We start from the raw sequence: 26,511 nt of genomic DNA on the forward strand, positions 1-26,511 counted from the left end.
TAAAATGAAATAGCCAGAAAAGCACAAAAAAAGGAGGTGTTTTTTTTTTTAGTTTAGTTCAGGTAGTAGTTAAGTAGGGAGAGAGAGAGAGAATGATACAGTCGAGCTGCATACCATGATCTGATTTTTGGTAGAAGTAGATACAAGATGTCACTCGCAGCCTCAGAGACTCCAATATCTTATTGATCAGAAGGCATTGACAGCTCTTATTGACCGGCTGCAGAAAGGTATCAAGCAAATGCTCACATTCACGGCCCTTGTAACAGTACAGGAGGACAATATCAAGCAGGCTAGGGGTTCCCCTCCCCCCAACTCCGGGAACCACGGGCAAAGACAAAAACGAGAGGCAATCAAGCGAGCTCAAAGACCTTCTGCTCTTGATTCTGGCCCTGAGCAAGAGACGCAGGACGGGGAAGCTGCCCGCTGTCGATCTCCGAGATGGCCACGGAGCCGCGGGCGTGCTCGACGCTGTTGGCCCAGCTGGAGCAGTGCGCCATCCTCTCCTGCTGCCGCAGCGACGGCGACGGCAGCGACGGCGAGGTGGCCGAGATCGAGGTCGCCGTCTCGGATCCCATGCGCTTCTGCTCGTCGATGTCGGCCTTGAACAGCAGCCGGTCGACCAGCACCGCGTGCGCCCGCCGCAGCGTCTTCTTCACGAAGCCCGTCGCCAGGACGTTGCAGCGCATGTTGACGTCCTCGCGCAGGTACAGCCCTTCTCGGGGGGCGCCGGGGATGCCCAGCTCGACGGTCTCGCGAGGCTCGCCGGGCATGTTGCCGCCGACGCTCCATTTCTCCTGGATGTCGAGGCCGGTGGGCGCATAGACGTGCGTCTGCAGGCCGCCGGGCAGGTCGTGGAAGCAGGCCTTGTACGAGACGTTGCCGGACAGCAGGCCGCCGGGCAGATACTGCACGCGGTCCGTCAGCTCGTACCAGACGCAGTGGAATTCGTCGGCCGGCGCATGGGACGGCGGCGAGCAGCGCTTGAAGTCGATGACCAGGGGGTTCAGCTTGATCATCTCGCCGTGTTCGTGGAGGGTGCGCACCACCATCTCGCGGGTGATGTACGGCGGCAGCGGCGTGACGGAGGTGAAGACGCTGCGCTTGTACATCTTGCTGGCTGGGTCGAGTTACAGGCAGGCAGGCCGGGGTAGCCGGTCGACGGACTGGTTGACGGGTTATACGGGTTGGACGATGATCTACGGAGTACCGGGGGGGGTTTTTCTTTTATTATTATTATCTGGACGGGAGGCCTGGGTGGACTGAGGAGGTTGCTTTGCTTCCTGTCAGCCGCAGCCTTGTCCGCCGCTGGCGGCTTGGTAACCTTTCCTCTGCTCGACAGACGCTGGATAGAACGCATCCAAGAGTCGAGAGACGGCCAGAGAGCATCGAGAAAGGCCGGGTGGGATCCCTTGGCATGCTTGTGGGTGCGATCGAGGCTGTCTGGCGGGGATAACAGCTATATCAGGGCGGGATATCAGGCGGTTAGCCGGACGGGATACCTGCCAGGCCAGCGGTGTCACTACGAATGAACGCAGTGACTACGAACGAACACTGCTCGGACAGAGAACAGCCCGAGATGCGAGCATTCCGCACACGATGCAACAGTGACCTCTCCGGAGCGAGGACAGAGAGGCATGTTTCACCTCTGTTGAGGCCAGCGGAAGACGCCGCCGGAGATCTCGCGGACCTGGGCGGTGTCTAGTGCAGAAGATGTGTCTCTTTCCAACTGGAAGAACCTCCCAGGATACGCCCCCTTTGTCTCTCTTGCGGCGGTCGAACTGGTCTGGCTGGGCATATCGCCATCTGAACGGACGCAGATCCAGTCTTTTACTCCATACGCTATGGCCAGCGCTGTCAATAATAATACGAGAAAATGGAGGATGCCAAAGAGTGGAAAGTCAAATATCAACTGCGAACTGCTTATTTTTGGGTCAAATCTAAGACATCAATCGTGTTTTGCAAAAGGGGATGTCACCGCTGTCTGCTGAGAGCCTGCTGGATATAAAAGACTGGCTGCCCTGCTGTTGAGCCGGTAGATTCCCCCAGATCAGCATCCAAATCTGCATCCAACTATTATTTTCACGGCTTCACTAGTTACAGCAGTCCCCACTATCAACTTCCAAAAGAGCCGTCACAATGCGTTTCTCCAGCATCATCTTCTCTGTCCTCTCCCTCGTTGCCTTCTCCCAGGCCGCTGAGTGCCCTGCCGGAACCCAGCCCAACTGCTGCCAGAACATAAACGAGAACAAAGTCGGCTACTACTGTGAGTGAACTTGACGAATCGTTGGACACCTAGGCGTAGTCAATGACTGACAAAGAAATAGGTGCTGAGCCAGGTGCTACCTACTGCCAGGAGCCCGGCCAGTCTCTCATCCCAGTCTGCTGCAAGAGCTACAGCAACGTAAGTCACCCTCAGTTGAAGCTCACAAATAGATAGTAAGGTGAGCTAACTGGGACATGCAGACTCCACACGGCTACACCGGCCTCGAGTGCACCAAGCTTTGAATTGGCACTGAGATATATATAGACATGTTATATATATAATATATATATCAATAATAAATATTTACCCTTAATCTATATAAACATAACCGAGATTAAAAAAAGTTCTATTCCTCCCGAAAGAAAAACCCCCCAAGTAACCAAAGTGTCAAGCCAAATGTGTCTATCAAGTAGAAAGCCATAGATCATGAATCCCCCAAGCGCCGGCCGTGAGACTGAGAACTCCCACCAGACTGGCCGGGACCCCTATTCCGCCATCCACGCTCCAATGCAGACACAGCGGCAGCCATGCAAGGTTGTTGACCATGCTCTTCCTCCACGCCTTGACCTTTGCTGCCATCTTGACAGCTTCTTCCTTGGTCTTCTCGCGGACTCCCTTCTCAGCCTCTCCAAGGTCTTTCTTTGCACCCGCTTGGCTCTTCTGTCCTTCAGCAGCAGCAATGTGGCTCTCCCGCGTCAGCCGGACAAATTCAAGAAGCACATGCACCAGCCACGCCCTGACACTCCAAAGGGACCACTTGGACAGACTGCCCCATCGCTCGACGGCGCGCTTGCTGAGAACCCCCTTGGAGGCCAGGAAGGCTACGTTTTCAAGCAGCTGGAAGAGCACGCAGGCGAGCACCTGGCCGTACGCAATGGCTCGCAGCACGGGATCTGCCGGTGGTGATTTGTATGTCGAGGAGCCCCAGGCCCAGAGCGGGAGGAGGCCGAGCAGCCGCAGCGAAGTGCGTGTCTCTGATACCAGGGATGCGAGAGCCAGCAGATGCGGGTGTGACGAAGCTGCTGCTGCAGCATTGCCGCCGGCGACCTTGAAGGGAGGAGAGGCAGCTGGTTTCCTTCCGAGGGCTGCGAGAGCCAGCCGGTTCAGTCTGCGTGAATGCGTGAGGGCGTAGTGCAGGATATGCGCCGAGTAGCCAACGGTAGCAAACGCCCGTTCGGTCCCATGCGCGCTGGATATGAATCTGCATCCTCTGTTAGCAGTAGTTCAGCCCCCAATGGCCAGACGAGCAAGACACTCACTTGTTCAGACGCAGGATGGTCGAGTCCACGGCTGCCAGCGCAGAGGGCGGCTGCTTCGACTTCTTCTCGGCCTCGACGGGCTGCGGCGCGATGTCCACCAGCACCGTCGACTCCGTCAGGCTCTCCTCCATCGTGTCTGCTTCTTGCTTCTTGACCGGCAGGCAGCGAGCAAGCAGTAGTAAATAACTAGTACTCCGTAATCGACGGTGGAAAGGGGGAAGTTCTCCAGGATTTAAATCGTGGCCGAGCAACACAACAGGCGCAATCTTTTCTCCGCCAGTTTCAGCCGAGGCCCGATTCTCGAAGTTAACTAGTTATAACTCTACGTAGTTAACTATTATATTGGAGTAGCCAAACAGTCCACGCCGGCCTCAGTTTTGTGTCTCTTCTGTGATCTCGTCTTCCGCTCCGGGTCTGTCTGCGTCCTTGTCTGGCTGCTCGTCCGGTGTAGAGGCAGCCTCCTGGTCGAGAGATGCAGATCGCAAGCGGTGTTCAACGCAGAACTTGGGCATCCGGACCAGTCGAGGCCGTCTCGGTGGTTGACAGGGGCGCTCCGTCAGCCTCTCTGGCGTCTTTGGTCTCTCTGGTGTCTTTGGTCTCTCTGGTGTCTTTGGCCTCTCTGGCTGGTCGTGGTCCTGGCCGTCCCTGCGGTTGAGCTGGCCGTAGACGAGATCCGACCAGCAGTCCTTCCAGGCATCGGCCGTGGATGATGGCATCGATACCCCCTGGCCGCGCCCCTCGTCGTTCCCGGGGAGCTCCGGGCGAGGGAGCGGCCGCCTGATCTCGCTCATGGGGATGTCGAAGATGCTGGCTGGCTGGCCGATGGCAGCTTTCTGGAGCAGCAGCTCGTTGTTCTCGCTGCACAGTCCGTTCAGGCTCTGCCATGCTCTCTCGTGGTGGCTCGGCCGGCAGCGAAGGCAGTATACCTTGTGGCATTCCGGGACGACGGGCCCGTCGTGCTCGCTGATGATGTCGTTGGTTCTGTCGCTGATGCTGTTGCTGGAGCCCCTTGCTGGCGCTGCGATACCCGGGGGCGGCCGCAGTGGAATACCGTACCATGCAAGCATGTCTGCCTCTGCCTCTGCCAGCTCGCGCTCTTCCGCCTTGCGCGTTGCCTCCGTGCGCATGCCCTCGAGGACGGACGCCCGCTGCTGCTTGAGTGTCGCGATCTCCTCCTCGGTGTAGTGGCCGTCCGCGATGGCCTTGCTCATCCAGTCGTTCAGGGGCAGCTCCAACTCCTGCTGCTGCAACGCCTCGGACGACAAGTCGGAGCCCGTCTCTGCCAGGCCGCGGATGAAGCCGTCGCTGAGAGTCCGATCCTGGTCTTCGGCGCAGACATATACCCAGCGCCTCCTATTGCCGAAGCCGCAGCGTGCGCACCAGAATCTGTTGTCAGCGTCAAGGACGCGGGAGGTGCAGACGTGCGTGCAATCCGCCCGCCAGTAGCCTCGTGAACTGCGACTGAGGCCCATCTAGTCTCTTTCGTCTCGATCGGCTCTGGGTTCTCGTTTATATATATATATATATATCTTTATCCTCTGCGGGGTGGCTCTTTTGTGCGGGAAGGGAGAGACCTGCTGAGCTGCTGCAGTGAAGCCACGGGGGATAAGAAAAAGATGGCCAGGAAGGAGTCAATGCTTAAGGCTACTGCTGGTTATGACGATTACGATTCTGGCTATCATAGCCCTATACTCTGATGGCTATGACGATGGGAGGAAGAAGTCTGCGTATAACTTTTTGGTGAAAGTGCAAACATGGGTCAAGAGAGACTTTGCCTTTCCACGGTGATTTTGTTCTACTTGATATTTTATGCCTAATATGGAGTTTATGAAGCCAATACAGCTATCGTGTATTTCTAGAGAACCCCTAATATAAGAATATCGAAGGTGATTCTACCTCTGTACATGTATCTCACTTGGTAGCAGCATAGCGGAGCCGCAGCAAAGCAGCATCTTTCCTCTATTCCTCCTCTGATATCCTGTATTCTCTTTTTTCTACTGTCATCCCCGTCATCCCCGTCATCGCCATCTGTCGTCTTCGTCTTCCTCTCGTCTTCTATATCTTGGCCGCCTTTTCCCGAGAATCGCCCAATCGGGTAATCAACTGCAGCTTCAACTTTTCCTTTTCGAGCCTTTTCGACTTCACCTTAAAATACTTTATTTCGACGACCTTTATCAACTTCATCAACTTCATCGACTTCACCATCGACTTCACCATCGCTGCCGTCTCTATCTACTCCGTATACTTAGTAGTGATCCCTGCCAACCTCGGCTGGACCACAACAAACAAACGCTAGCTCCAGCCCAGCCGGCTCGACGAACGCGACAAAACAGCCTGAAAAACATCACCTCGTCCCCTCCGCCCGGCCGTCCATAAAACCAGCCGCCATCGTCCGCTCGCACCAGCCAGAGACATCTCGCCTGTCCCGCCGCTGCTCTCCTCCTCGCCCTGCCGTCGCCTCGCCCAATTCATCGCTCTCTCGACCGCTCGCTCGTCCTGCCGTTGTTGTTGTTGCTTCTGTTGCTGCTATCCCCTGGCCCAGCCTTCCAGTAACCATGACGACCTCCGTCAAGTTCGAGAAGGATACCGTCCGCACTGCCGGCACCGCCGCTACAAAGGCCAGCGAGGACCTCGTTCATGCGGTCGGTGAACGGCTGACTGGCGGCAAGTCTCAGAATGGCTACCTCGCTGTATGTCGTCTCTCCCGTTATTGTCGTTATTGCTGCTGTCGCGGTGGCTGGCTTGGACTGCACGGCTAACATCTGTCCAGGCATACCTCAAGGAGCTCCAGTCGAACCCGCTGCGAACCAAGATGATCACCTCTGGTGCTCTCTTCGGCATCCAGGAACTGCTCGCCTCGTGGATTGCGCATGACCGCAGCAAGCATGGCCACTACCTCAACTCCCGCATCCCCAAGATGTCGCTCTACGGTGCCTTCATCAGCGCGCCGCTCGGCCACCTGCTCGTCGGCATCCTACAGAAGATCTTTGCCGGACGCACCAGCCTCAAGGCAAAGGTCCTCCAGATCCTCGTCAGCAACCTCGTTGTACGTTTCCTCCCCCCCGTGTTTACTCTACTACTCCTTGTTTACGGGCCGGGCGCCTAACTAACGCCAACGACAACTACAGGTCTCTCCCATCCAGAACGTGATCTATCTCACCTCAATGGCCATCATTGCAGGCGCCCGAACCTTCCATCAGGTCCGCGCTACCGTCAAGGCCGGCTTCATGCCCGTTATGAAGGTCAGCTGGATCGTCTCGCCGCTTTCCCTGGCCTTTGCCCAGCAGTTCCTCCAAGAACACACCTGGGTCCCCTTCTTCAACGTTATCGGTTTCATTATCGGAACCTACATCAACGCTCACACCAAGAAGAAGAGACTGGAAGCTCTCAAGCGCAAGGTTTGTGTCTTCATTTCCGGCTTACATACGACATCATACTGACAATAAACCTATAGCAATACGGCTCTGGAAAGAGCTCAACCGGCCGCCCAGAAGATTACCCACCACCACGACGCGACTACTAACTCTAGTTTTCTCCAAGGTACACTAACAAAAGGCCCACAGGAACTACCTAGAGACTGAAAAAAAAAAAAAAAAAAATTAACCCGCCCGAAATCTCGCCTGCCGTGTATATTCTTTGCATCGCGGAGTTCCGCTCTATTTATCCGCGCCAATCAATATATTGACCATATATTTCCAGGATAGATTTTCAACCCGCGATATCCTCCTCCTTGATCACGCCCCCCCTTCCGCCTCCTTTCCTTTGTTATACGGCCTTCTGATTTTCTCCTTGCTTTGGATCCCCCCGTTGATTCCTTTTTTGACTGTTCATTCTCCCTCGATTCTTGCAGATTGGTGGACTCCAGCGGCAACCTGCAACAAAACAAGCTGAAAAAAAATTTACAACATTTCTCCCCGAATGTTGAATCTTACTTCACACCCAACGCTTCGTCTCTGTTTTGTTCGGCCCGATCCCACCCTATCTGTTGCCCCTTTGAGCCACTTCTTTTGCTTCTCATGTACCTCTATATATGCCCGGTCCCGACTTAATTCTACGTGATATTGAATGAATTTCTGTTTTCCTTCCCTACGTAGCACTCCAAGGCTTATCTGGAACTATCTAGAATAATTGCTTGGTGATTGTGATACCCGTTTCTCCCGCTAACTGACCAGGCGTTGAACCCTTTGATATGCTAACGTCCAGCAAGTTTGCGCGACTCCAGCCAACGCTCTTGCTGTGTAACCAAAACAACCCAACCGTCCGTCTCTACTCCCCGAGATCAATGGTTAGAAGACCCTGAAAGCAACCAGCCGGCCATCGCGTCTCAGTATGCTCATCTCGTTCCTGACTCCATGACGTGGTTCTTGGCTTATGGACGTTTGTTTCCGTTCCAGGGTTGACGTTAACCGTGAGACAAGAGGCCAGATGTCGCCTTGAAAGATGGAAAACCTGACGTCAATGTTTGGATTGGGCATCCCTCTTATCTACTGAAGTGAGTCAAGCTATCAGTGGTGGTCATTTTCTCCGTGTTCCCATTGACAAACTATGATGGATGCATATTCAAAATTGACCATCTGCCAAATACCCCTGGTATGGTGACTATCAGTAATAAGAATATCTTGGTTCCCCAACATTCTTATACATGATTACTATCGACTATCAAACATCATGCTGGACAGCCTTGGGCAGACCCTTTGCATTGGTGTCCAAGCGGTCCGCTCCGTGTGACATCAAACATGGAGCCCCAACATTAGCATTAACGGATGATGCAACCATAAATGGACCGCTGCCATGGAAGAGCCATATTATTTAAACAACCAGCCTCGCATTTGCTACTCTCATACAGGGTAGACAGACTCATATCAAGTTTATCTCGTGGAAATTTCATTATATCAGACCCTCGTTACCCTAATATATCATGTCTCCACATCCAAAGTGCATCTGTCGCACCTATCCTGAAGCGTCTGAGGAAAAGTCCGGCAGCGGATTACGAGCGTTGAAGGCATCTTCTCTCCAATGCATAGGAATCAGCGAAGTCCTAGCAACAAAACTAGCCCTTGATGCACTTGAGAGTTTCCGTGCTCCACATCTAGAAACGCCTCGTTGCCCCTTGCATGGTTACAAATACCTCCCCTTCAGGCTGTTCAACACTCTCGACTCACATCTTTTCCGCGGAGTGCTTAAAGACCAAGTCTACCTCAGATGGTCGAAGATTCTACCCTCTCGCGTCCACGGGTTGACGAGCAAGCCAGGCTCACGAGACAACAGAATCACGATCGACCTCCAACATTCCTTGATAAAGGAGAGCTCCGCCGAAGGAATCATATCCGTTCTCATACACCATATGGCTCACGCATACTTCCTCGCTTGCTGTGGACCGCCCAGCTTGGGTAAGAACCGTTCGGAAAGACAGAATCTCGGCCATGATCTAGCTTATAGCACCCTGGTGTATAAAATTATGGATGTCTTTCAACCTCAGGGTTTCAATAGGATGCCAAACTTGTTCCTTTTTGATCGTGCTCGGCACCATCTGAATGATCACCGTCAGCTCTGTCGCGCGGAACGAACAGTGGGTCACTTGGCCGAACCCGGTAAATGCTGTACGTACCAATCGACGGATTTCTTAGACAGGAAGACATGTCGTGATCATACCTTAACTTTGAAGGAGTTACACTTGAAGCATGAGCGTGATGGAACGTCAGACCTCGGGGATCCATAGTAAGCTAAGTATTCCTTGTTGTAAAATATTCATACTAATCTTGTATACTTTAGTCCGAAATCGCACTATATCCACGTTGTTGACCTTGTGAAACAGAGATTTACACCAGTATTGCGCAGTCAATATCGGTATCGACCAAAGGACTATATTGAACTACACTATGAGAACTACGCTGTGCCATTCCTACGCTCTGGCCTGAGAAAGGACTGCTCCCTAGCTTCTAAGATATCAGAGGACGTTAATTTCCTGAACATACCAGCCCCGTCTCATCAGATATTCTGCGCCTTTTACTCATACCTCCTAAATGGCGACTACCCCCCTGAATTGGTCAAAATTACATCTCCTTATATCACAGCGAGAAATGCCGAAGGGCCTCCACTGATACTAACTTATGTGCCTGAACTTGAGAACTTCCTCGCTACCGATATCAGGATGTTCAGTTTAGCAAGCATGTTGGATTTCTCGGACCTAAGGGACAGTGCCATGCACAGAATGCATTCTCTGAGTGAAACACATGCGAATCCAATATCGATCCTTCAGGAAATATACAACAGTCCAACCAGGAATGATGATGATAGAGATGGATTGCGACGATGGGTGCTGGAGTTCCTTCCCAAGGGCGGCAAGGAGCGCGGATTTACCAATATAGACGTCCTGCAAACAGGTCAATGGAGTGATAGCCTTGCAAAGCTACGGAAGGAAAACGGCTTGTTTAACATGGACTATTCAACTGCATTCGAAAGTTTGGTCTTGGAAAAGGCATCGGCTTATATAAATGCGTACAATGAGGCGAGTCGAGCAACCGGGCACGCTGCAGGTAACCCAAGCGAGACCTTCAACCTAGGAACATTATCCTCTGAGGAATTGGAACTGCTCCGTCAAGTACATCCTCAGATGTCAAAGCTCTACGAAACAGCCGTTGCCTCGACACAGAAACAAGCGCTTGGGCCCAAGGTGGAGAAACAAACCAACAATGATTGCGGATCTGAGCATTGTTTCTGTCATGTCAACCAACAGACCCGACACCATCCTCACCGACACCACCAGCAGCAGCAGCAGGAAGAGGACCAAGATTCTGATACTTCCTGCTCTCAGTGTCCCTGCTACTACTGTGTGCCTGTTTTGAATGAGCCGAATACGCTTAGGCAAACCCCAAACCCCCAGCATTGTTTGAATGTTACCACCCCCCTACTCTTCTCACCAAGCCCCCAGACCACATGCAGCCCTATAAATTTTATACCAGTTTCCACCCACCACAGATTTAGATGAGGAGAGAGAGCAGAAAAGTTTTGGGCAATTTTTTTTGTTTGCAGTTGTATGACGTATGTAACACCGCTTCCGGTGACCTACTAAAAATTGTTTGCTTCTGCTTTAGTTATACCGATTTTTATTTATTTATTTATTTGGTCTGTTCCGTTCGAGGAAGGAAGTTTTATGTAGTTATTGCGAGCATGTTTATTTTGAGAGCTATCGTTGAACTATTCTTCAAAGAGCCATTCTATGGAATGCAATCCACGCGACTTAGCGGGCAAATAACAAGATGTTGTTTCATCAAAACGATAGAGCAGTATGAAAACTTCAAAATAAAGGCGGGATATACTGGCAAATGTCCAAATCGATGTAGCACACATAGCAGTCCGGACTATACCCATTATTGCTGCATTGCCGTCGCTCCCTGCTTCTCTTTAACAAAGGCAACAAAATCATCGATAGCTCCCGGCCAAGCAGCATCGGGGCTCCACCAACCCATGGACTCGTCCTCCATGGTTTTGCGCATCAAAACCTCTGTTTGCTCCCACAGATCCTTATTGATCGGGCGCTTATGTTTAGTTTCAATAAATTCGATCCACCATTTCAGCCATGGCACGGACTTGGTCTCCCATGCAACGCCGCCATTCTCTGAGGTGAAGAAAAGCTGCCACTGTTCAACAGCAAGTTCTATGTTAACGTTGCGCTGGCCTTGCATTCGACACAATAAGAATGTATAGCGATATACTCGTCGGAAGTAATTTGGGTCATCCAATAACAGTTTGCGTAGGCCATTCGCATAAGAGGCTTGTTTCTCAATGGTATCACACCTAGAAAGCTGTGAGTAGATAAGAGCTGAATACACAGGTTTGAGGGAAGCAGACTCAGTAGTTCCTCTCCATCCTTCAACAAAACCTTCTCGGGTAAATTCTCCCATGGATGGAGAGCGTAATAGCTCGGCTACGGCAAGACAGGCGACCTCATCTAACCTGACCTGAAGGTCACCAAAGTACTTCATAGCCCCATTGATTCCAATTTCATCAGGGCTGTCAGGGTCATCTGGGATAACAATTAGTACGGTGAGGAAACCAAATCATGGGTGGCTCTTTTACCTCGATACTTGTCAAATATCTTGTTCACCGCAGCGGTTTTCTCCTGTGCTGTTCCTGACTGTCCGTTCTGGAAGTAGCTGCGTTCATATATCTGGTTAGCATGAAGTTTATTATGTGTTAACGTCATTATAATGTAAATCATAGAAGATATAGGGAGCAAAATGATTTATTGGTAGGTATCACAATTCATGCTGCCAGGTAGAATGTCATAACATTGGTATGAAATTTGCAAGAATAGGAGAAAAGACTCTTAAATCCTTCCAGCCACTTGTGACAGGGAAACACTCCCCTTTGCCATTACTGTGGACGCCTAAAATATGCGAAGGGTGCCGGACCTAACTATCTGGTATAGATCCTAAATGCCTGACGGGCAGTTGAGGGGTAACAGAAACAACATGGATGAAAAGTGATAGGGTAGTAGTAGTTAAGGGGAGTAATAAAGTCGCAAAGAGACATACTCATCGATAGCTTGGTCTACTTTCCAGCCATTTGCTTTGAGACACTGATATCAATTACAGTCAGTTATAGTCCGCATACAGCATACGCTGGGTGTTGGAGGCTTCTAATTTGAGACCAGGACCGAGAGTACGCGTGCAGGGTAAGCTGGTTGATGCTGTACCTTTGTAGCGACGCTGTCTTTTGCTCCAGTAACGCTCACAAACTGCGCTATAGCACTTTTCTGGCTCGAGCTTGGAGGCATGGCGAGTGGGTATTAGAGGGGATGCAAATTGGTCTGTGAGATCCTTTTTCGAGATAGATAGGGCTACAATAACGTGGTGTAGCTCCAAATGTAGAGGTCGCGTTTCTTCCGTTCCCTTCTCCTTTTTCTCGCTTCCTTTTTCTTCTATGCTGATTTTATTTACTTTGAAGTAAAGAGAAAGAGAGAGAATCAGAAAACGCACGGACGTTACGAAGGTGACGGGATGAACTGTGTCACATGACACTAATTTGAAGTGGGAATAAGCTTAAATAGATTACATAAGTTATTCTATAGAAGGAAGGTGCGGATCAAGCATCTATAAAATGAATATTTGTACTCCGTATCCTTCGATATTTATAATATCTATACAAAATAAAATAAAATAGAAACCAGTGGTACATGCCATGAATGATAGCAAGGGAACTCGGATGGCAAGGAGATTAAATGCTTGGAGATACAAATTGCAGGGTGAGGGAGGAGCTTAACTGTTTCGGCTTGGGGGCGCCAGTACTCAAAAGCCACAAAAACTAAAAGCTACCAGGACAATATTTTCAACAGATAGATCACTTTTAAAAGTACAAGCCATATATCACGATAGAACTCCGGTAGCGCAAAAACACCAGTGCCAATATGTACCCGTTAAATAAAGAGCTGAAGTGTCGGTTATGTAGTGAAAAGGGTATCCTCCTGAAGTAAATTGTTAATAAGTGCCAAAGAGGAAGTACTTTGCAGAAATCAAATCTCACCTCTCTCAGATATTCACCAATATCCCCTTGTCTAAATGCCACAACTCCAGTTGGATCTAGCTTTCGAGCCTCCATAGTCGACCGAGCAGTTACCCCGAAGCCCTATATGAGAACCATGAATTAGCAAGCCGAAATATATATACTCAATTTATGCACATATCAGGCGTGCAGGACGGGTATGGGCATGCGGGTATGGGTATATAAGACTCACAAGTGGGGTATCGTCCATTGACAAAACAACCACTCCCTGATGCTCCGGGCAATCTTCGCTCCATCTCCCAACGTGTGCTTTCACAATGTTTCCACCATACAGAAAAGGCATCTCTCCATTAGGCTTGATCCATAGCTTATATCTGGCATGTGGTGCGATGACATCCAATGCTGTGATGTGCAATCTGAATTTTCCAGTCTTTGTAAATTTACCGAGACAGGTTCCTATTGATAGCAGGTTGGGCCTCGCAATTGACGTTGCAAGATTCGCTACAGAGAGTCGGAGATAGTAGACCCTAGAGCCATGGAGCCTAAAAACGTATCGATCATCTGCAGACTCGTCGCCAGAAGCGGTGGGAGGTGCGATGAGATGGTTAAGAGAACGCCCGGTGTAATTCGCTAGCTTTGTGAAGAGCGTCTGAGTCTCGGACTCCGTGAGAGGGCGCATGGTTTAATATTCGTTAGCTTTCAACCCTGATAGAAAAATTTCCCTGGCCCCTTCTTCCCTCGTATGACTTCAATCAATGGTTGGTGTTTTGGCAGCTGTCAATATATCTGCTGTCGCAAGAATTCCTTTATCGATAGTTGAAATTTTAGAGTTTGAAATCTTGGCAAAACTTTTCATGCCGTGAAATTTTATTTACTTACTTTTGAGCGGCCTTGAAAATTGCATCAATTGAAGAAATATTCAATCGCCTTTCAATGACAAATTATGGCAGCTAGTGTTTCCGTAAAAAGGAGACGGCTGAGCCCGTCAGATGATTCATCGCATCTGAAAAGCAAATTCTACAGCCAGGCTGCACAATGGGACCTCGAACAAGACTACGAGCGAAGACCGCGGAAGACGAAGAAGGACAAGGAAAAGAAGCGGCTACCGATAAAGACACAGGAGGGGACTTTGGAGCATCTAGAGGAAGATGAGAGACTTGAGGAAAGCTCAGAGAGTGAAGTTTTTTTGTCTGAGGTGGAAGACGGTGAACCTGCTACGATGGCCCGAACAGTTCCTGCGCCAGTATCATCTGTGCCTCCCAAGGTCCAGATATTGGAAGCAAAAGAAGCCCTGGCACGAATAGCATCACTGATAAATGAAGAACCTGAGGAGCACATGGAGCTTTTTAAGAAGCTAACGGAGATGACAGCATCTGCGTCACTTCCAGCCGTGAAGAAACTTGCCCTAGCCACACAGGCGGCCGTTTATAAAGACGTTATTCCCGGCTATCGGATACGGCCACTAGAAGGCGAAGAGCTGACTGCAAAGGTTTCCAAGGAAGTGAGGCAACTCCGTGCGTTTGAACAATCCCTTCTCTCTGGTTATCGAGAATACGTGCAGCAGTTGGCCACACTTTCTCGAGCAAAGCAGGGAAGCGATACATACAACTCTGGCCTGAAGAGCTTATCCATCAATTGTGCTTGCAGTCTACTGACTTCTGTGCCGCATTTCAATTTTCGTGGGGAGTTGCTGAAAATTCTGGTTGGACAGCTAGGGCGCCGACAGATAGATGCAGATTTTGTCAAGTGTCGTGAAACTATAGAGGAGGTATTCTCCAAGGACGACGACGGAACCATCTCGCTGGAAGCTGTCACTTTATTGTCAAAGACAATCAAAGCAAAAGAATTTAGGATCCGACCAAGCGTCCTGGATACGTTCCTTCATTTGCGACTACTCTCAGAATTCTCATCCAAGGGCTCTAAGGATGCAATCGATAAAGAAGCAGACGAGAACAACAATGGAAAGAAGCCAAAGCAAAAACGAGAGTTTCGAACCAAAAAAGAACGAAAATTGATGAAAGAACGAAAGATTGTGGAAAAGGATATGAAGGAGGCTGATGCTCTAGTAAGCCATGAACATCGGGATAAGATGCAAGCAGAAACGCTGAAGCTAGTATTCACCACATACTTCCGCACACTCAAAACACGTAACCCTGAACTTGTGGGGGCTGTTTTAGAAGGGCTTGCCAAATTTTCCCATCTAATTAATCAAGACTTCTTTGGAGACTTGTTGGAAGTTCTTAGAGATTTGATCTCACGATATACCAACTCCAACGTCAAAGAGAATGAGGACATACGTGACAATGAGGATGATGAGGATGAAGAGCGATTCAGGATGAAGGATACTCGAAACGCTACTCGAGATGCTCTCCTTTGTTCAACAACTGCATTCGCACTTCTTGAAGGACAAGATGCCAGTAAAGCAGCCTCTTCCCTTCATTTGGATCTAAGCTTCTTTATAGGGAACATTTACCGTTCGCTACACGACTTGTCCTTGAACCCAGACATCGAATTCCACCCCAGCAAATCCCTCCGACTACCTGAGCCAAATCCTTACAATGACAATCAAATCGTCAGTAATCCGGGCCCAGATAGAACCGTCCTAGCCAAAAAAGTCGACTTTCAGACCCCTACTGTGCTCCTTATCCGGTGCCTACAGTCAATATTAACTGCAAAAGCCAACAAAGCTCCGCCTCCCATCCGTATAGCAGGGTTTACCAAGCGGCTCATGTCTTCTGCACTTCAACTGCCAGAAAAGTCAGCAATAGCAGTTTTGTCACTTCTTACTCGTGCAGCGAAGCTACATGGGCGGAAAATAGCACCCCTATGGAATACGGAAGAGCGGAAAGGTGACGGAGTTTACGACCCCAATGCGGATGATGTGGAAAGGAGCAATGTTTTTGCCGCAACCATATGGGCAGGCGAATTGTTACGACTACACTATTGTCCGCAGGTTCGGGATGCTGCGAAGGAGGTTGAAAAAGCCATAGCGGCTGTAAAATAAACTTGCAATAAAAAATAATAAATCGAAGAACATCCCAAACCCACGCCATTAATGCTTGCTTGCAGTATTTAGTCCGTGTGTCGGATTTCCTGAGATATGGGTCGTTGTATCAAGCAGACATAGCTTGAAGCCGTTAAGATTCACCTTGCATGCCTGCCACCTTGCACATATCCATATTTCCATTTGAATTGGTGTAGATCTGCTACAGTGAGTAGGGCATGCAGTGTACATCCTATCGTCAGGTATATGAAACAGAAAGATCTCTAGATGAAATGGGAATATATCCCTAAAACCGCCTAGATGCTGACCACCCTGATTGATTAACCATTGGAAATTAGACCCTAAATCAGTGGGTGGTTTGCTTACCTCTGCCAATTATCCAGGTAGCAAATATGCGGCATCACTGCGAAAGACCGTCTTGATTGCAAGCGTACGGAAACGGTTAACAAGTTGGCACAACGCTGTTCAATTTCCCTTCCCGTCCGCATAGGCCTTTCGGTACCAGTTTGAAGTTCCGCTCCATTCGCCATTGTTGAAGCTTGCATCTCGCCGCGAAGAAATACGTTGTCGACAGGATTGTCGGTTTCGCGGCACCACCTGGGGCCCCTGAGAGGGTAACATAGCTGTCTGTGGTTCAGTAGGAGAATGTAGCGGGTTCGGCGTCATGTCTAGATGTGGTGAATATCCGGCGTGCTGTTGTTGACTGGGAGCACGTCGTCGATTTGGACCACCATGCTGGACATCGCGAACATGTCCGCTGCTATGGGGTTTGCTGCCGCGATAGTGTAGGCGCTTGGCTGGGGGCTGGCTGCCGCTAGAGTTACTGCGCAGCATATCGGCAGGCCCTTGATAACCTGCCAAAGGCAAGCCCCCTTAGTACTGTAATTGGCCACCTAACCTCGCTTCGAGGGCAGCAACTCTACCATTGAGCTGATGGAGATGGTTTGTATTTGCTCTTGTCTCCACTTGCAGCGCCCTGATTTCGTTCGTCAGCCTTTGAAGGCTTCTCAAGATGGCATCGGTGTTGGCTGCTTGTACCATCGAGATCTGTTCGAAACGGGCATTGATAACATCACCATCGTGAAAGTGATTTGCTGCAGGCTCAGTTGGCATCGTTGCTGGCAACACTGGCGCCACCATCCCTCCGCATGTCCCATGGATACTAGGAATAACGGGCGCCTGAACATGCTCAGGACTTCCACATGTTGAATGAGGGCCCCGTTGGGTGGCTGTAAGTAGCGGCCCACCCAAGACAATGCCGTCAGTATTTGACTTGCGACGGACATCGCAGTTCATGGGCCCAGATACCCCGTTAGTATTCATCTCCAACACCGAGAAATCGGGGGCCGATAATACCTTCCGCAGACCTGGTTGACTTTCTCGTTCTGTTGGAACTGGCAGCGCTTGATATAGCTTTTGCATACTATAAGCGTCTGGCTGAACGAGAGGTGCAGATTTGGGTGGGACACAGCTTGATTCACTATCCTTCAGCCTAGGATAATAAATATTCACTTCACTGTGAGTTTTCTGAGGGGAACTGGGTGCAGAACACTCGATAGTTGTTCTGCCGCCGCTCCGATCCTTGTCATTTGTCGCTCCTGGATGAGTTTCTGGCCTCGACCAGTCTCTCACATTGAACTGGTCCATGAGCTTGGTAAGGATGGCTGGCCGCTCTCTCGACACCTCCCTATACCTCCTCTTGACAGGTTTTTGTGTAGTTGGGGCAGCAGACAGGGGGTGGAGATGAGCTCTTGGTGGTGCTGTTGCGTACCTCGATCTTGTCCCATGCAAAGGCCACTGTGGATAGACAGGTGCTTGAGAATGGGAGAGATCTGGCAGATGGCGCTTTTGGATTGTCAAAGTGGCTGCAAGGGCAATCAATATATGTACATAAGTCAAAGGGGAGCCTCATGGATTTGCATAAAGAAGCCCTAAGGGAGTGTTTCAACCTACAAGGACAATCAAAGGATGGGCTGAATTCCTTTGCTTCTGCTGGCCTGGCTGGGGTAGGGGGATATTTAGGCTCAAGATTTGGAACCACAGATTGGTCTTGCTCCTGAACTCTGCCTTTGGAGCTAGCAACTAGATTCACAGTTCAATACATTAGGATTCACTGTCTCAGCTTGTTCTTTGTAGAGGGTCTGATTTCAACATACTAGGATAGACAACTGGCCGGACTTCTGTTTCACTCGCTGGCGGAAAAACAACAGGGGCCGGGAATCTCTTTTCGCCTGTGTTTCTGGCTTGTCTAAGGCAGCCAAAGCTTGGAAGATCCGGAGCTAGGTAAGGAAATATATTAGCATAAAATTCATTGCTTTGTTCTAAGTAGAAAATGCTAAGCTGAAAACAAGACATCCAACAGTCCTTTGACAGATGCTGGTTTTTATGCGTTAATTCTAGGGGAGAGGTAGATAGATAGATATTTGCTATTTTAACCTATCTTTCTTTTACTATCATTTTTGACTTACCAGTAAGGTCACCCTGGCCGAACGCGTAGCTTGATGATCTAGGGAGACGGACCAAGGCAGGCCTAGGGGTTCGTAGCTCTGGAGGATCTGATGAAGTCTGATATGAGCCTCTTCCTTCCATCTTAGAACTATCCAAGTGAACCAGAGCTGAAGACTATAAGAGGTAAAATGCAAAGCAAAGGTGCTTTATAGCAAGGAGAAGACCAAAGGATTGACGCTGTTGGCAGCCGAGAAGGGAGTAACTGGTATCAAGAAAATAGGCTGGTGAGAGAAAGGGGGGGTGAGGATGTTTTGGTCTTTCAAAATATTTATATTGTGGGGCCCTGAAGAGAAGGGCTTTACTACCAAAGATGTCCTCCTTCTTCTGGCGCTAGTGAGCTGGTAACCAGGGGCTAAATAGCCGTTTTAATAGAGCAAAGGACCTTAGATGGCACCAAATGTGTTCACCTTAGCCTCACTCTATATCCTTTCAAACCTATAGAGAGCACGGGTTGCCAAATATATCACATATATTAAGGCAGGGTACCAGTAACCTATGCCTCTATAAATTTCAGAAGTAATAGTAAACTGAAGGGTAGCTGTACCCTTAAAGCATTCTAGGGCAAATTTACACTCGAGTGTAGGATATCATATAGAGGGTAAGAGGACAAGGTATCAGGAAGATATTTTAAATATTCAATATGTAGAACAAGAAGTTCTATAAAAAAGGGATATGGAATATAATGGTTCTTGATTTAGCTAAAGTGGATTTTCACCATTCTCCAGGAGGTAAGAAGAGTTAAAAAACCCAAATTCATACATCACAGAAATAATCATCACAGGATTCATTAACAAGGGAGGATATCATGGGGCAATTCTGGGAGTACATATGAAAACGCGAACAAAAAAGCAACAAATGGAAATGTCATAGAAATGCTCAAAATTAAGAGGCCTTTCAAACAATTATTGCAGTAACTAATAAGCCACTGCAATATATTGAAAATGCATATTGGTTCAATAGATCAGGGTATGCAAGAGTGTTGGACCAGGCGTGTATTAAGCGGTGGTGTCACGACGACGGAATCCAAAGAGGCTTCCAAAAAAGTTGACGAAGATAGCGCGCCATATATACTTGAGGAAGTTATCTCTGCGCTGAGATGTCAGTGAAGTGATAGATTTGTTGCCGGTCGGAGGACGAGTCTCTTCAGAAACTCCATTGGTTTTCGTGCCGTTGGTCTTGGTTCCATTAGTGGTGGCGGCAGTGGAAGCGTTGGCAAGGGCAGTAGCAGAGCTGGAACTTGGCTCAATATCAGCAGATGCGGATGTCTCGGGGGTAGCCTTCTTGGATTCCTCGTTGGCAATGACTTTGCCATTGACAGTCTCTTGAGCATCATCCTTCCCAACAGGAGATTCCTTAACTTGCTCAGGGAGCGATGTATTTTCTATGGTTGTGCCCTTATCATTTTCTTCTGTCGCATGGGCTTTCGAGGTAGATTCAGCGGTAGCAGGTTCTTCTTGCATAGGACCATTTTTAGTTCCATTGGAGGACTCATCATTTGCGCCAACCTTTGAATCCTCCTTGGCCATAACGTTATTGATATGTTCGGAATCATCAACAGTTCCTTTCTTACTGATAAGCGATTCCGTACCCTCAGGAGTATCATCAGCGGCAGTCTTCTTATCAGTAGTTTCCCCAGATTCAAAGGCTTTCTTTGCCAAGAAAGCGGCCCCAGGAACCACAGCAGCTGCTCCGAGAGCAGCAGCTATTGTAGCACCGTTAGTTTTGTGAGCATCCTCTTGCCCTTCGGTCTTGCTGGTGGAAGATTCTTTTGGCTGATCCTCCTCGACCTTGGCATGATCCGTCACAAAATCAGGTTTGGCTTCAGTTGACTGAAGCTTCCCTTGTAAGCCAGCCTCTTGAATAGAGTCTGCTGAAACGTTCGGTAAGTCTGCTTTAGGATCGTTTTTACCTTCCGTAGAGGTGCTACCAACAAGCTGTTCGTCTAAGATAGCTTCTTTAGTGACCTTATCCTTGTTGGTAGGTACTTCAGGTTCATTATCAGCAACAGATTCTGCCGGGTTGTTGGTTGTCCCTTCTGATGCACTGCCAGTGCCAGTAGGCTCAGGTACGTTTTCAGGAACAGTTGTGTTTTCTTCAATATTATGTGTGACAGGCTCAGTTGCAGCGCACTTATCGGGATTACCGGGAGTCTCCTCAGTGTCCTTCGGCGCCTCTAGTGAGCCAGGGAGGGTAGTTACAGCCTCCGAAGTAGGAATTTCAGGTTTCTCAGCTTCAACGGTGACATTCTCCTTTTCAGTGTCCTCTGGAACAACAGGAGTCTCAGCGACCTCTGGTAACACGTCCTTTTCTTCGATGGTGGTCACATCAGCAGTCTCAGTCTTGTGAGCTTCCTCTTCAGCAGCCTCAGGTTCTGGTGCAGGAGTCTCGTCCGCAACCGGGTCTGCTGCAACAGTCTCCGGTGCAGATTCAGCCTCAACTGTCTCTTCCACAGCAACAGGCGCCTCTTCGACAGCTTCTTCGGCTCGCTTGTCATCGACTTTGACGACATGGTCCAAGCTCTTTTCCGCTTCGGATTTAACTTCTTCCCCAGTTGCAGTGACGTCATTCTGAACGTCCTTGGGGGCCTCTTCCACATTGACAACAGCTTCTGCGTCTTGCTTTGGCTCTTCAGGCACATCAATTGGCGCATCTACAGCAGCATCTTCAACTTGGGATTGAGCGTTGGCTTCCTTGCTAGCATCCTCGACAACGGCAGTCTCAACATGAACTTCCTTAGGTTCCTGGCTAACATCGGGCTCTCCAGGCCCTTCCGAAGCTACAGGAGCCGGTTTATCAGAAGGCTCGTCCGTTACTTGACTCGTCGATGATTGAGTAGTAGCAGCCGCTTCATCCTTTATGGATTTACTGGGGAGATCGATTTCCTTGTTTTCGGTTTCAGCGGCAGCAGGAATTGGTGCATCGTCACCGGTAGCCTCCGGCTCAGCAAGCTTTTGTTCTTCCGGCTTATTTGTTTGTTCGCCAGCGGCTTCAACTTCCTTTTCTGGGGCACTTGTATCCTCCTCTTTAGAGTCACCACTTTCAGAATCCTTTTGGATAGCTGCTGCAGGCTCTTCAGCAACGGGCGCTAGTTCCTCGGTAGCAGGCTCCTTCAATTCGGATGCTTTGGTCTCGCCTTCCACTTGGGGTTCCGGAGCAGGAGTACTGCTCTGAGCCACCTGGCCTGCTTCCTCTTCTGAGAGCTCTGGATTAGCTTGAGATTTGACGTTCTGAAGTGCTTCAACACCTGCGATGTTAGCGATAACGGGCACCTCAGACGCCTCTTTAGTCTCATCTTCTTTCTGAGAAGGGACCTCCTTGACAGGATCTTCTTCCGCAGCAGGCTGAGCTCCGGGAGCAGACACTGGGACAGGATCAGCTATGTCTTCAGTTTCCTCCTTCTTCTCGATGGGTTGCGAATCCCGATTGACTTCAGGTTCGAGGGTGTCCTTGCTTTCTGAGATAACAGCCTCATCCTCAACCGCCGGAACGTTGCAATCAGCTGGCGCAGGATCATCGGCAGATAAGTCTTTGACTTCCTCGATAGAAGCGATATCTTGATGTTCGTTTACTGGGGCTTCATCAGCCGCAACAGCAATTTCGGCGTTTGGCCCTGGGGCAGGTTCTTGTGACTCCTCTTTGGTGTTGTCCTTGAGTACCTCCGGAGCTGATTCCTCCACCGGCTTATCATCCGTTATGGTCTCTGCCTCCTTCACTACTGGGGCATCGTCCTCCGTTGACTTCAAATCTTCAACTGGCTGAGAGGCATCCTTATCTGGTTCTTCGTTAGCGGTATCCGCTTCCTTACTGAGTTCGTCAACCACCCCAGTAACATCTTCAACCTCATTGGTAGCTACAGGTGCGGGAACAGGCTCTGTTTTCTCTTCTGCTCCATCCTTGGCTTCCTCGGGCATTGGGACTGATAGGGGGGACTCTTCTTTCTTTGCATTTTCAGTAGTTCCGTCCTCCTTTTCGGTAGAGATTTCTTCCGACGCCTCGGCCTCGTTTTCTGGTGCCTCAATGACCGGCTCCGGCTCCTTTGAGGAAGGAACTTCACTATCTTCAGTGGAGACAACTTTGTCGGGTGCAGCGGGCATCACCTCAGGTTCAGTATTTACAGGATCTCCTTGTGTCTCCAGTCCGTCAACTGTCGAGTTTTCGGTTGCGTCTGTATCACGCTTTGATTCGGTTAATTCTGGTTCCAACTCCGGTGCACTTTCTTTTGGCTTTTCAGGAATAGCCTCTGGTTCGTTGGAGCTCTTCTCTTGTTCTTCATTGGCCACCGCGGGCTTCTCGGAGACTGGTCCAGGGGCGTCATCGGAGGCAATCTCCTTACTGGCGATATCCTTGGATACTATGGGCTCCTTGGGCTCTTCGACAGAAGCCTCCGCCTCGCGTACAGCGGCTACTTCAGAGTCAGCTTTTACAGCATCTGGAACTGGTTCAGACTCAGCTGCCGATACTTCCTTGATTTTGTCTTCTGTGGCAACAAGATCTGCGTTCTTATCTGAAACCTTTTCCTCCTGAGGTAATTCCACGTTCTCTGGCTCGATAGAAACCGGTTCTTCTTTGGTAGCCAGGGTATCTTCCTTTATAGCTTCCGGGGATGGTGCTGCCTTTTCAACCGCAGGTATGGAAATAGATTCAGCCATCTCTTCGGCCTTCACTGGAGTTTTCTCTAGCTCAGCCGCCGGTTCTTCCTTGCTTTTCTCCTCAGAAACAGCCTCTGGTTCAATGACGGTTGGTTCTTCAACTACCATAGAAGCCACGGGATTGGCAGTCTCTTTAGCTGAACCATTTGCCTTCTCGGCAACCGGCTCTTCAGCATGGGCAGGGACAGCGTCTTTCTTGGTGGCTTCTGGCAGACTGTCCTCTTTAGTCGAGTCCTCGGTAGGCTCAATAGCCGGAGCCTCGGGCGCAACTTCAGCTTGGAGAACATCGTTTTCCGGCGCGGCTGGAGCAGTTTTTAGATCTTCAGCGGTATTGTTCTTAGGCTCCTCAACCGTGGTTTCGGACTCAGTGACAAGAGGTGTTTCAACTTTGTCATTGGATTCTTCCTTGATAGTCTCAGCTGGGTCGATTGCTTCGACTGCATCGAATTTCTCAGAGAGTTCCTTCTTCGCTTCTAGGTTATTCTGAGAAACTTCTGCTCGAGATTCTGATTCCTTGGACTCTTCCGGGAGTTCCTTGCTTGTAGACTCTGGCATTGTATTTTCAAGCTTGTCAGACGAAGATTGTTCCTGCTCCATTTCGGTGGTATCGACAGACACAGTCTTTTCGCTATCCGGGACAGTATCTTCCTTCTTGGACAAGTTTTCGTCACTCTTCTCCTCAGAGATGTTTCCTTTTGAAGCTGAAGCTTCGGGAGCTCCAACGGAGTCCACCTGGTTGTCCGTCTGTTTCTCCACTTCTGGAGCGGTTTCCCCTACCACATTAACGGGAACTTCCTTGTCAGATTTGTCAACAACAGCGGCGTCTACCGGTATGTCTTCCATGATTTTAGCCTTTTCTTCGGTATCATCTTCTTCTTTGGCTGGTTCCTTCAATTTGGTGCCATTGGGTGTACCGTTGGTTTGCTGGGAGCCTTCAGTTGCGGAGGTGGAGGAGGTATCGTTTACGACAAGGACATTATTGCAAATTCCATCATCATTGACCACTAAATATTCATAACAGGTCAGTCACCCTAAACATCAGAGTTGGGAGATATGTCGTTATGTGGAGTGAATGAAATTTGACTTACCTGTCTCAACGTCGTTGTCACAGAACCAAGAATCTTCATCCGTACCCAGACGGAATTTATACTGGTATTTGCCCTCTGGTAGCTCAAATTTCTTTGAAAACTCGTACTCCTCGACCTGCGTAGAGCTGTCTTCGGTAGTTGGTGCGTCTTTCGAACTTAGAAGCTGAGGTGTGAGCTCCACAGGCTCCCATGCCGGTTCGGTAAAACATGCGGCCACAAAGACAGCTGGAGTTTTGCTCGGTCGACGGATTGCAATGGTGACGGTGCGTTTAACGGCTTCAGTCATGGCTAGAGAGTTGGCTGTTTTTCCTCTTCCAGTCGCTGGTTGTTGCTGTTGATTGCCGATGGTGGTTGAAATGCTAGTTCTAGTATCGTAAACTCGTAAAGTCGTGGCCGTGGGAATTGTTTCGAAGCCCTGCAGAGATGAAGCTAGCTAGATAATAGCCGAAGGTGATATACAAAGCTGCACAAAAAAATAAAATAAATAAGAGGCAAAGACAGGTTTCCGCAGACGAATTTACAACACAAAGCACAGGGGAGCAAAGGGACAAAAGCTCGAAATATCACGACTATGCCCCCAAAGACGACGAGGGTATCAAGAATCAAGGCGAAAAAAAAGACAGGGGGAAAAACAAACAGAGCAGAGTAAAGGGAAAACTTTTGGGGTAAATGTCAAATTATGAGAGAGACCTTCGAAGGTATGGCTGTCCTGCTTATTTCTTTCCCTTGACAAACTAGAGGGGAGGGCACACAGAGGAGGGGAGTTGCAGAGATGGGCAAGTATGCAAGAAGGAGTCTTTCTTTTCTCTCTTCCCAGGGGGGCTTGATGCAATGTTTATTGGTTTTGGAGGCAGACGAGGATGATCATAAGCAAAATGGCTTGCTTGCCGTGCATTCAGAGAAGAAGAAAAGAAAAGAGAAAAGGCAGAGAGTCAAAGCCCAAAAAGCAATATAGCATTCAATTACTTACGACAATACACTACTAAAGGGGAGGGGGGAGAGTCATCAAATTTTTCTGTTTCTTCTCTCTCTCTCTCTCTGCTTCCGTCAAAAGCAAAAGCCTGGCAGGACGAAGAACGACCCCATCGAGCCTGAACCGGCTAGCGCTGCAGACTTGTTGTCAGAGTGATGAGCCGGCTAACTTACTAGCTAGTCAAATAACAAGAGAGTCGAAAGAGGGTTTGTCTGCATCCCTGCGCTTTTATGGCGTTTTGACAGAGCTCATTTGCTGCAGCTCACGGCTTGGTTAAACCGCCTCTTTGCTTTTTCCTTCCCTTCCCTTAGCAGGCTCCATATTATTTCGACACCAGCTGTTGACTTGTGGTGTGTGCTGCACCATGGCGGCCTAACCGGACTGATCGCAAGCACCTCAGGCATGCAGGAGGCAAGGCATGGCGATACAAGTTGGGCAGGAAAAGATATTCCCACCTCCGTCTAATAGTCTCCAGGGGAAAAAAGAAACAGAAAAAGGGACAAAGATGCCATTGTTTGTTGCTCGTCTCGCTCCCGTATCCCTCACGGTTATTTGGGATGAAGTCGAGAAATCCACCGGTTGGAAAATTGGTGGGGTCATGTGACCACATGTGAGTGGACCCTTAATGTCTATTTTTTTCCCTCTTGCTGAGCAGTTGCTAATTAGCAGCAGATCATGTTCATATCCGAGGTTCGGGGATCAGAAATACGAAGACGTTGTTGGCCATCGTCAATTCACATATAGAAGTGAGCGAAACGGTACGCCGTACTCTGTATGTCAAAGACATCTCCCCGAAAGTCAATACCATTGTTACAGAAGAATATGTTCTCTGGCGAGTGGTTAGTTAAAAAAGAGAGAAAGGAGTGACACAAAGTCTGGGACCTTCAGCGCCTAGGCAGAGCAAGATAAGCGATTGCGAATGCCCCACCGAACTCTGGTTTTAGCGGTGAGGGAAAACAGCTTGAAATGGTGGGGTTGCAAGACAAGCTGTGCACGTTTGAGGGCTCCTCGTACAAGATGGACTCGGGGCTTCAAGCAAGCATACATAAAATATACTGAGACCCTTGAGACCTTTTACCTGGTAGCTTCCCATGGATCTCACCTAGAAATTGGATATTTCCAAAGAAAGAAGCCTGATATAATACCACGCCTTAGCGAGGTCTTCAATGGTGCTGACAGGATTCAGATCATGTACCTGCCGGCGGTGGCCAAACTTTTGCATGAAATGGTAAGCTAATGGTAAACGCCGTTTTGACTCCTTGC

At 49.4% G+C, this 26,511-nt stretch overlaps 10 protein-coding genes across 10 annotated transcripts; 4 read left to right on the top strand and 6 right to left on the bottom strand.

Moving 5' to 3' along the window:
* Positions 1-350: 350 nt before the first annotated feature.
* On the bottom strand, positions 351-1,109 carry TRV_02725 (uncharacterized protein; the record flags this gene model as incomplete). Its single annotated transcript, XM_003023100.1, has 1 exon — positions 351-1,109. The coding sequence occupies one exon, from the start codon at positions 1,107-1,109 to the stop codon at positions 351-353; it is 759 nt and encodes a 252-aa protein (XP_003023146.1).
* A 1,559-nt stretch (positions 1,110-2,668) lies between these two features.
* Positions 2,669-3,653, bottom strand: TRV_02726 (uncharacterized protein; the record flags this gene model as incomplete). Its single annotated transcript, XM_003023101.1, has 2 exons — positions 2,669-3,452; positions 3,523-3,653. 2 exons carry the CDS (start codon positions 3,651-3,653, stop codon positions 2,669-2,671), a joined length of 915 nt encoding a protein of 304 aa, XP_003023147.1.
* Positions 3,654-3,893: 240 nt separating this feature from the next.
* Positions 3,894-4,994, bottom strand: TRV_02727 (uncharacterized protein; the record flags this gene model as incomplete). The annotated part of the gene is made up of 1 exon (XM_003023102.1): positions 3,894-4,994. One exon carries the CDS (start codon positions 4,992-4,994, stop codon positions 3,894-3,896), a length of 1,101 nt encoding a protein of 366 aa, XP_003023148.1.
* A 184-nt stretch (positions 4,995-5,178) lies between these two features.
* Positions 5,179-7,045, top strand: TRV_02728 (integral membrane protein, Mpv17/PMP22 family, putative; the record flags this gene model as incomplete). The annotated part of the gene is made up of 6 exons (XM_003023103.1): positions 5,179-5,306; positions 5,464-5,761; positions 5,856-6,212; positions 6,293-6,568; positions 6,651-6,920; positions 6,977-7,045. 6 exons carry the CDS (start codon positions 5,179-5,181, stop codon positions 7,043-7,045), a joined length of 1,398 nt encoding a protein of 465 aa, XP_003023149.1.
* A 1,395-nt stretch (positions 7,046-8,440) lies between these two features.
* Positions 8,441-10,510, top strand: TRV_02729 (uncharacterized protein; the record flags this gene model as incomplete). Its single annotated transcript, XM_003023104.1, has 2 exons — positions 8,441-9,240; positions 9,295-10,510. The coding sequence occupies 2 exons, from the start codon at positions 8,441-8,443 to the stop codon at positions 10,508-10,510; spliced, it is 2,016 nt and encodes a 671-aa protein (XP_003023150.1).
* A 382-nt stretch (positions 10,511-10,892) lies between these two features.
* Positions 10,893-11,728, bottom strand: TRV_02730 (uncharacterized protein; the record flags this gene model as incomplete). The annotated part of the gene is made up of 2 exons (XM_003023105.1): positions 10,893-11,548; positions 11,602-11,728. The coding sequence occupies 2 exons, from the start codon at positions 11,726-11,728 to the stop codon at positions 10,893-10,895; spliced, it is 783 nt and encodes a 260-aa protein (XP_003023151.1).
* A 2,241-nt stretch (positions 11,729-13,969) lies between these two features.
* TRV_02731 (uncharacterized protein) lies at positions 13,970-16,030 on the top strand (the record flags this gene model as incomplete). The annotated part of the gene is made up of 1 exon (XM_003023106.1): positions 13,970-16,030. One exon carries the CDS (start codon positions 13,970-13,972, stop codon positions 16,028-16,030), a length of 2,061 nt encoding a protein of 686 aa, XP_003023152.1.
* Positions 16,031-16,495: 465 nt separating this feature from the next.
* Positions 16,496-18,619, bottom strand: TRV_02732 (uncharacterized protein; the record flags this gene model as incomplete). Its single annotated transcript, XM_003023107.1, has 5 exons — positions 16,496-16,844; positions 16,929-17,728; positions 17,802-18,112; positions 18,187-18,351; positions 18,499-18,619. 5 exons carry the CDS (start codon positions 18,617-18,619, stop codon positions 16,496-16,498), a joined length of 1,746 nt encoding a protein of 581 aa, XP_003023153.1.
* A 914-nt stretch (positions 18,620-19,533) lies between these two features.
* On the bottom strand, positions 19,534-24,561 carry TRV_02733 (PT repeat family protein; the record flags this gene model as incomplete). The annotated part of the gene is made up of 2 exons (XM_003023108.1): positions 19,534-24,191; positions 24,276-24,561. 2 exons carry the CDS (start codon positions 24,559-24,561, stop codon positions 19,534-19,536), a joined length of 4,944 nt encoding a protein of 1,647 aa, XP_003023154.1.
* A 1,105-nt stretch (positions 24,562-25,666) lies between these two features.
* On the top strand, positions 25,667-26,485 carry TRV_02734 (uncharacterized protein; the record flags this gene model as incomplete). Its single annotated transcript, XM_003023109.1, has 3 exons — positions 25,667-25,838; positions 25,993-26,087; positions 26,285-26,485. 3 exons carry the CDS (start codon positions 25,667-25,669, stop codon positions 26,483-26,485), a joined length of 468 nt encoding a protein of 155 aa, XP_003023155.1.
* Positions 26,486-26,511: the final 26 nt, after the last annotated feature.

This window comes from Trichophyton verrucosum (genome assembly GCF_000151505.1).
Source record: "Trichophyton verrucosum HKI 0517 chromosome Unknown contig00236_1.f1.exp, whole genome shotgun sequence".
In the NCBI taxonomy this organism is placed as follows: domain Eukaryota; kingdom Fungi; phylum Ascomycota; class Eurotiomycetes; order Onygenales; family Arthrodermataceae; genus Trichophyton; species Trichophyton verrucosum.